The 9,295-nt window shown below is 42.3% G+C and overlaps 1 protein-coding gene across 1 annotated transcript; it reads right to left on the minus strand.

Annotated features, from left to right (window-relative positions):
* Window positions 1-1,028: 1,028 nt before the first annotated feature.
* LOC126693927 (uncharacterized) lies at window positions 1,029-1,659 on the minus strand. The gene has a single exon (XM_050389981.1). The coding sequence runs from the start codon at window positions 1,517-1,519 to the stop codon at window positions 1,313-1,315; it is 207 nt and encodes a 68-aa protein (XP_050245938.1). The 5' UTR covers window positions 1,520-1,659; the 3' UTR covers window positions 1,029-1,312.
* Between the last annotated feature and the right edge of the window lie 7,636 nt (window positions 1,660-9,295).

The following is a 9,295-nucleotide window of genomic DNA, read 5'->3' on the forward strand; positions in this document are numbered from 1 at the left end:
ATTTCGAACACGAGTTAAATTTGAACTCATTATCAAACTAAATTATATTTTTAAAATTGTTTCATTTTCTTATTAAACAAGCTCAAGTTTCTTTAAAAACTACATAATTGACTTTTTCTTTATCCATATATAATAAACATTATAGCTAAATGTTTTAACCCTTCATAAATATGTGCTAAAAATTAATAACTAAATTATATTTAAAATTATATCATTTTATTTAATTAGATAGAATGATTTTCATTTATGAACTTATAAAAATTAGATTTACTAATTTTGTATTTTTATATTTTATATATAATTTTACTACAAAACAGACTATAAATATTATTAATAAATTACAAATAATAACCTAATATATCATTAACTTATTTAAAAACTTAAAAATATCAAATCTCAAAGTTTGGAAATGTATATTTAAACATTATTATATATAAATATATAATATTATTCTATATATACTTTAATTGAGCTTGATAGTCGCGAGCTTATTATGTGCACATTATTATATTGAAGTTCAGCTAGTTTAATAATTGAGTTTAAACTTAAATTTGAGTATGAATGAGAACTTCACAATTCTTTCCTGCTTGTTCAGCAATAGTAGGGGGCCATACCAGGTCCCACATTATAATAACAAACTTTGACTTAAAAATCATCCAGTGAAGGATCGGAATATGCTGCGCAAGTTCAATAAACCTTCGTACCAAAGAAAAACTAAGACCAGAAATATTATTTGCTTCAAAATTTATAGAATTTAAGCACATGAACTCGAGTTGATCTCGCTATTAACCAGCCTTCACATATACTAGCCAGATGAGATCTCACACAATACGTAACCCTCATTTGTATTTCCAAAAGATTATGGGCGAAAAGAAATCGGTGGGTACTTAAGGCTTAAGCTATCACATGACTTGAGTATAATCAGTTTCTCTCCTTTTTTTTTTTCTTCCATCAAAACACACACACACTCTCGTTTAATATTAATCAAAGTCGGTCATATATATAGAAAGCTAACACAAAGAAGAAAGTCAGTTATTATCTTAGACGTTATTTTGTTCTTCTCCTTTTGTATTTCTTTTTTCAAAGAATCATACATAACCAAGAAAACGAATAAACCAGGATGGAAGAAGGGCATTTTAGCTAGTTGCTACCAAGAGAGAGCTTGACAAGCATTAAATACTTATTACAAAACAACAAATCGGAATCAAAATAGATATCTAAGTTCAATCCTAAACTCATATACTTAAGAGGACAGATAACACAAAAAAGCAAGAGGGTCAAGTTTCATATATATAGATATAGATATCTAGGCTCATCTATAAGACTTGAGAATAGCTCCACAAAAAGTACATATAATAGCCTTCCAAGATTTCCAATAAAATGGAACATAACAAAACCGTGTCGACGTCATCATGTCAGCCACGCTGGCTCCACCGCCGCACCGCGAGCACGACCCCGCCACCGGCTTGGTGCTCCTTGTCTTCCTCTTTTGATCCACCAAAAAACAAAAGCAAACCATTGAGAGAAACTGATCAAAAAAAAAATCAAATACAAATTCCACAAATAAGAGCTAGCTTAGCTAGCTAGCTCAAGTTCTCCAAAAACTTTGGGGTTTTATGGCACTCGAAGATATTGTAGCTAGGCTGGCTAATTGTGGCATGGTTGGTACGTCTGGATCCAAATAAATACAATAAATCATGTTAAAGTTCGACCGTTGGATGGGTGACAAGTGTCTAGATGAGTAGATTGATATTATTTTGGGGTGAATTAGTGAATTGATATTTTGCTCATGTAATTGTAGCGGGAAACCTGCTTGGAGGTCATGATCATGGCGTGGTCGACGACTGCCACGTGTGGGGTATTTAAATGAGGTAGATGTGGGTTGGCTGAGTATGAGTAAAAAGCTCAGCTGAAATTTGTACCTTTACGTTCTATTGAAGCCTCGCAATCAATTGTCATATTGATTTGCATCAAGTAATTTTCACCGAGAAGGTACTGGAAAAAGGTCTGATGCAATTTTGTTTGGATCCGATGTCCACTTCAAATGAAACTATATATATTTCCCCTTAGCCTTTTTTAAAAAAAAAAAATATATATATATATATATAAATAATATATAGAGTGTCATGTCTAAGGGTTTTTTCTTTTTCTTTTTTTGGTTGCTGAATCATGTCTACGGCATTAAGGCTGTCCAATCTAATTTCGGATTAAATCAAATCATCTGATTTGGAGACATCGAACCAAAACCCGCTCGATTTGACTATTTTGTTGATCCACGGTGGTTGCATATCAAGGAAAGCAATTCCATTGGTTCGAGTGGCCGGTGGTTCTTAACTCTTTTTTTTTTTTCTTTTTTCTTTTTTTTTTCTTGATTACATGTATTATTATATTGGCTTTTGTCTTTTGATGGTTTTTGTTTCAATTTTTGTGAAAGCAATTAAACATGAAAAATAATTTCATATTCCAAAACTTCTTTTTTTTTTTTTAAATCATAAGTGTTTGAGATAATAGTTAGCTTGCCTAAATTTTATATAAATAATTAGAGCGGGATTTACAAATAATTGATACATAAAAATGAATATATTTAACTCATTACACATGACAATTAATATCTTGACATAAAATAAAACTTAGGAACAATTCCTTACATGCAATACATTAAATTCTTCAATGTTGAATTAATGCTTCTAGAAGGAAAAAAAAATACAAAGGTGTATATATATATATATATATATATATATATGTGGTTGACCTCTCCCCTCCACCTCAAGAAAAGCAGTAAATCATTTTAATAAATTTCTTTTTGAACATCTTTTTCTTTTCTTTTTTTGGTTAGGCAAAGATTTAAAGGGTATTCAATCCTGGCTTGTCTCACTAGTCAAAGGCAAATGTGTTAGCTGGCCAAAGGTTGCAAAAGGAAATTATACGTTTGTATACCCATCTCTCTTATAACAAGTGTATGGGTCTCACGCGTATTGTGAGAGGTTAGTGTATACACTCAAAACATGATATACCTTCTTCGAAAGATTATGGCTAATGGTTAAAGGTTTTGATAGGAAGAAATTGGTAAAAGGACACGGTTTTGTGTCACAGCATTTTCTACTTGCCAGTTTAAAGCTGCTTCTACTGAAGATTACTGGCTTTCAAAACGGCTCTTTTAATAGACTTGGCCTCTTCCCATCAATATCAAGACACATGTTATACAAGTCTGGCACACCAAACCTACTTTTTACCCTCCTTATTTAATCAATCCCTTAAGGATTAAGGCCTTATTGTTTTCGAGTTTTTTCTATGAGTACTTTTTGTCCCCTTTCATTGAATATTCTGGAAAGCAAATTCATAATTCTGGAAAGCAAGTCCTTGGTCATGATGAAGGGACTACTTGACCGGTGTCTCAACCGTGAGAGTAGCTTGGACCGGGTGCGCGCGAAGGCGCAGCAGACGGAGGAAGAGCTCGGACAACTTCAGAGATGGAGGTCTAAGATGGTGAAGAAGCTGGAGCTTTCTGAGCTGGCGAGGAAGGAGCTTGAGGAGAAGACGGCCACTTCGCTGACGGTCATAGAGAACAAAGAAGGTGAGATAAAACAACTCAAAGAAGAGATCCGTCAGGCTAAAGTGGCAGCCGTCGAGGAGTACCGATGCTCGGAGTCCTGTTTGGGCGAGCTGTCGGACTCCTTCCTCCAAGGATTCGATGATTCCCTCCGTCAAGTCAAGAAGGCTTATCCAGAGCTGGACTTGACAATGGTCAAACTTGAGGACCAAGCCCAGACTTCTGCCCTCCCTGTCGCCTCCGAAAATACGGAGGACCTTTTTGGAGACGATGCTGCTCAGGGAGACGGAGAGTCCGCCCCGTCGAAGGATGTCCCAGATGCTGAAGAAAAGAAAGATTGATGCATATGTACTTTATTTTGTGAACAATCCGTCTTTCTTTTTTATTCATTTTTTAAGACAAACCGTCCCTTTTTTTTTGTATTGAACATTTGCCTTTGGGGCTTTTGGCTTAAAAGTTCACATGCTTTTTATAATTGTTTGGTGCTCTGTTTAAAACTCCGTCTACCTTCTTGAGGGATTTTTTTTTTTAGAATATTTGTTAATCTGTGATTATCCGTCCACATTGCAGACTTGTTATCTTGTGTTGATTGAGCTTTTACATCGGTGAGGATTTTCCTTCTCCGTCTGTTTTGAGGGGTTTATTATGCGGACCGTCCACTTTGTGGCGTTGTTCATCACTTTTAAATATATCGCGTATTTAACGGACTTGTAGATAATTTTAACGTAGCCAGTATACGTCCACTTTGCGAAAACGTCCATCTATTGTATCCGTCCACCTTGGGACTTTATTTCATGTAGGACGGTCCGTCAATCTCAAGGACTTTATTTCATGTATTTCAACATCTTAGTGATCTGTCCACTTTGTGGACTAATTGCATCACCTTTGTGATCCGTCCACTTTGTGGACCTATGTCACATCACCTAAGTAGTCCGTCCACCTTGGTGGACTTATGTTTCATCACCTTAGTGATCCGTCCACTTTGTGGACTCATATTTCATCACTTTAGTGATCCGTCCACTTTGTGGACTTTTGTTTCATCACCTTAGCGATCTGTCCACTTTGTGGACTTTTGTTTCATCACCTTAGTGATCCGTCCACTTTGTGGACTTTTGTTTCATCACCTTAGCGATCTGTCCACTTTGTGGACTTATGTTTCACTACCTTAGTGATCCGTCCACTTTGTGGACTCATATTTCATCACCTTAGTGATCCGTCCACTTTGTGGACTTTTGTTTCATCACCTTAGTGGTCCGTCCACTTTGTGGACTCATATTTCATTATCTTAGTGATCCGTCCACTTTGTGGACTTTTGTTTCATCACCTTAGTGATCCGTCCACTTTGTGGACTTTTGTTTCGTCACCTTAGTGATCCGTCCACTTTGTGGACTTTTGTTTCGTCACCTTAGTGATCCGTCCACTTTGTGGACTTTTGTTTCGTCACCTTAGTGATCCGTCCACTTTGTGGACTTTTGTTTCATCACCTTAGTGATCCGTCCACTTTGTGGACTTTTGTTTCATCACCTTAGTGATCCGTCCACTTTGTGGACTTTTGTTTCATCACCTTAGTGATCCGTCCACTTTGTGGACTTTTGTTTCATCACCTTAGTGATCCGTCCACTTTGTGGACTTTTGTTTCATCACCTTAGTGATCCGTCCACTTTGTGGACTCAGGGTGATCGTCCCTGTAGGACGATCCGTCCATCTTGTGGACTTCATATTGTATCCGTCCATCTTGTGGACTTATGGTTATCATCCATGTAGGATGATCCGTCCACCTTGTGGACGTAGTGGGATCGTCCCTGTAGGATAATCCGTCCATCTTGCGGACTTCTATCGTTTCCGTTAACTTTTGTGGGCAATTGCAATGACATACATTCAAGTAGAAGATCAAAAATTGCATCTGATTGTAGAATGCGTAAAGGAAAAGTGCCTGCCCCCTTGGGCTTAAAAAAGGCACGACAATATTGTAGCAAAAATAGTTAAACAGTGCCAATAAAAGTTAATAATTCCCAAAAAGTCTTAAAAGAGAAACTGGTTGTCGTGTCGCTATCACTGGTAGTATTTCCTCAAGTGCTCGGCATTCCACGGATGTGGTAGCTTTTCTCCGTCTATTGTCTCCAGGTGGTATGTCCCTTTCCTTTTCCACGACGTAACTCTGTAGGGTCCTTCCCAGTTGGGGCCGAGTTTTCCTTGTGTAGGGTCTCTAGTTGTACCCATGACCCTCCTGAGTACGAGGTCTCCAACTTGGAAGCTTCTTTGTCGGACCCGGGAGTTGAAATGTTTGGACATGCGATCCTGGTATCTAGCGATCCTCTGTTCTGCTTCCGACCTGACCTCGTCTATAAGGTCCAGCTGTAGCCTCATGGATTCGTCATTCCTTCCCTCGTCGTGGTTGTGAACCCTGTAGCTCGTGAGCCCAACTTCCGCTGGGATGACTGCCTCGCTCCCGTAGGTCAGTCGAAACGGTGTCTCTCCTGTCGGAGTCCTCGCCGTTGTCCTATATGCCCACAGTATGCTTGGCAGTTCTTCTGGCCATATGCCCTTTGCCCCCTCGAGCCGAGTTTTGATAATCTTTAGCAAGGATCGGTTTGTGACCTCAACCTGACCGTTAGCCTGAGGATGGGCGGGGGATGAGTAGTGGTTTTTTATTCCTAGTTGTGAGCAGAAATCACGGAAGGGGCCGTTATCGAACTGCCTCCCGTTATCTGAGACAAGGACTCTAGGAATACCAAACCTACATATTATGTTCCGCCAGACAAAACTTCGAATGTTCTTTTCTGTAATGGTGGCCAAGGCTTCCGCTTCTACCCATTTCGTGAAGTAGTCAATGCCCACTACCAAGAACTTTAGCTGCCTTATCGCCGTTGGGAAAGGTCCCATGATGTCCAGTCCCCACTGAGCGAACGGCCATGGAGCCGTTATGGGGGTCAGCTCTTCAGCTGGCTGTCCGATAAAATTGCTGAACCTCTGGCATTTGTCGCATCTTTTAACATAGGACTTAGCATCCTTTTGCATGGTCGGCCAGTAATAACCAGCTCGTAACAGCTTGTGCACCAACGACCGCGATCCAGAATGGTTCCCGCATATTCCTTCGTGTACTTCCCTCATCACGTAGTCTGCCTCTTCAACCCCGAGACATCTTAGGTAAGGACGGGAGAAACCTCTCTTGTAAAGAATGTCTTTTATCAAGACGAACCTTGCCGCTCGGACTTTTAGCTTTCTCGCTGCCTCCTTCTCCTCAGGCAATATCCCGTCCTTTAAGTATGAAGCTATCGGCGTAGTCCAGTTTCTTTCGGAGCGTATCTCCTGCATGTTGTCGGGGTCTATTAGCGGAAAGATTTGAACAAAGGGAAGTACATTACCCAGTGTTATCATGTGTTCTGCTGAAGCGGCTTTGGCTAGCCGATCAGCGAGCTCGTTGTCTCCCCTGGGGATCTGGACGAACGTTGCTTTTAGCCCGTCGACTCTAGCCCTCACTTGATCGAGATATCTCTTCAACCTTTCCCCTTTGCATTCATAATCTCCGTTTACTTGATTGGTCACGACTTGAGAGTCGCAATGCACGACCACACTTTCAGCTCCGGCGGCTTTGGCTAGGTCGAGTCCTGCTGCTACTGCTTCGTATTCTGCTTCATTGTTGGTAATGGGGAAGTCGAGACGGACCATACATTCAATCTTGTCTCCTTCAGGTGACAGCAATACTATGCCGGCTCCTCCAACTCGCTTATTGGATGATCCGTCGGTATAGATGTTCCACTGAGGGGGTTCTTCTGCCCCCTTGTCCGCGTCATGCGTAAACTCAACTATGAAGTCGGCTACAGCTTGTCCTTTGATGGCCACACGTGGACGATACTTGATGTCAAACTCACTCAATTCTATTGCCCACAGCGTCAGTCGACCTGCGGCCTCAGGATTACTTAGTGCCCTTCGCAAGGGCTTGTCGGTCACTACGTTCACGGTATGGGCTTGAAAGTAGGGCTTGAGCTTGCGAGCCGCCGTGACCAACGCAAAAGCGAGTTTCTCCATAGGTTGGTATCTTTCCTCGGCACCGCGGAGCGCCCGGCTGGCGTAGTACACGGGCTTCTGTGCCCTGTCCTCCTCTCTGATTAAGGCCGCGCTGACGGCCACAGTGGAGACGGCCAAATAGAGGAAGAGCTCTTCACCTGGTTGCGAGGGGCTCAGTAGAGGTGGTGAAGATAGATAGGTTTTTAACTCCTCGAATGCTCGTTGACACTCGTCCGTCCACTCGAATGACTTTTTCAATGTTCGGAAGAAAGGTAAACATTTGTCCGTCGCTCTCGACACGAATCTATTTAATGCCGCTACCTTGCCGTTAAGGCTCTGTACTTCCTTCACGTTTCTCGGGGGGGCCATCTCCATTATGGCTCGGATTTTGTCCGGGTTAGCTTCAATCCCCCTTTGAGATACCATGAATCCTAGGAATTTTCCTGCCGTTACACCAAACGCGCACTTTCCTGGATTGAGCTTCATGTTGTAGGATCGGAGTGTGCCGAATGTTTCCTTGAGATCTTCCAAATGGTCTTCCTCCTTCCGGCTCTTCACCAGCATGTCGTCGACATAAACTTGGACGTTCCTCCCGATTTGCTGTGCGAACATCTTGTTCATTAGTCTCTGGTATGTTGCCCCCGCATTCTTCAGACCGAATGGCATTACTTTGTAACAGAAGAGACCTTGACTGGTTACAAACGAAGTCTTCTCCTGGTCGTCCTCGTGCATGCGGATCTGGTTATAACCCGAGAAAGCATCCATGAAGCTTAGCAATTGGTGTTGAGCCGTCGAGTCCACTAGTATGTCGACCCTTGGGAGGGGATAGCTATCTTTGGGGCATGCTTTGTTAAGATCGGTGAAGTCCACGCACATCCGCCATTTGCCACTCGTTTTCTTCACCATTACCACATTCGCCAGCCAATCGGGGTAGTAGACTTCCCTGATAAAGCTTGCATCTTGGAGTTTGCGGACCTCTTCCGCTATTGCTTGGTCTCGCTCCGGGGCGAATACTCTCTTCTTTTGTCGGACGGGTGGGAACGAGGGCAACACATTCAACTTATGTACCATGACCGAGGGATCGATTCCTGGCATATCGTCATGGCTCCAAGCGAACACATCCTTATTGCTCCTCAAGAAAGCTACGAGCTCTTGACGGATTGCGGGTTTGACAAGCGTTCCGATCCTGGTAGTTCGATCTGAATTGGAACTGTCGAGAACTATCTCCTCTAGCTTCTCAGTAGGTTCTGCCGTCGTTCGGTGTTCTTCTATGTTCAAGGCCTGGATCTGGTCTTCCACCTCCATCATAGCTACGTAGCATTCTCGTGCGGCAATTTGGCTTCCGCGTAGCTCTCCTACCCCATACTCCGTTGGGAACTTGATCATCAGGTGGTATGTTGATGTTGCCGCCTTCCACGAGTTGAGAGTGGGCCGTCCAATAATAGCATTGTAGGCTGACGAGCAATCGACCACCAGGAATGTTACGTCCTTAGTGATTTGTTGGGGGTAGTCTCCTACCGTCACCGGTAACGTGACGGCGCCCAAAGGGAATATCCTACTCCCCCCGAAGCCAACGAGCGGGGCGTTTGTCGGTATTAGCAGTTCTCTATCAATCCTCATTTGTTGGAATGCCGGATAATACATGATGTCGGCCGAACTACCGTTGTCGACCAACACCCGGTGGATGTTGTAGTCGCCTGCTCGCAAGGTGACGACGAGTGCATCGTCGTGTGGATG

Source organism: Quercus robur, chromosome 8 (assembly GCF_932294415.1).
Source record: "Quercus robur chromosome 8, dhQueRobu3.1, whole genome shotgun sequence".
In the NCBI taxonomy this organism is placed as follows: domain Eukaryota; kingdom Viridiplantae; phylum Streptophyta; class Magnoliopsida; order Fagales; family Fagaceae; genus Quercus; species Quercus robur.

Bases quoted from the DNA above. Each gene is read 5' to 3' on its own strand.
- LOC126693927 (XM_050389981.1), bottom strand. From the start codon at position 1,519: ATGGTTTGCTTTTGTTTTTTGGTGGATCAAAAGAGGAAGACAAGGAGC.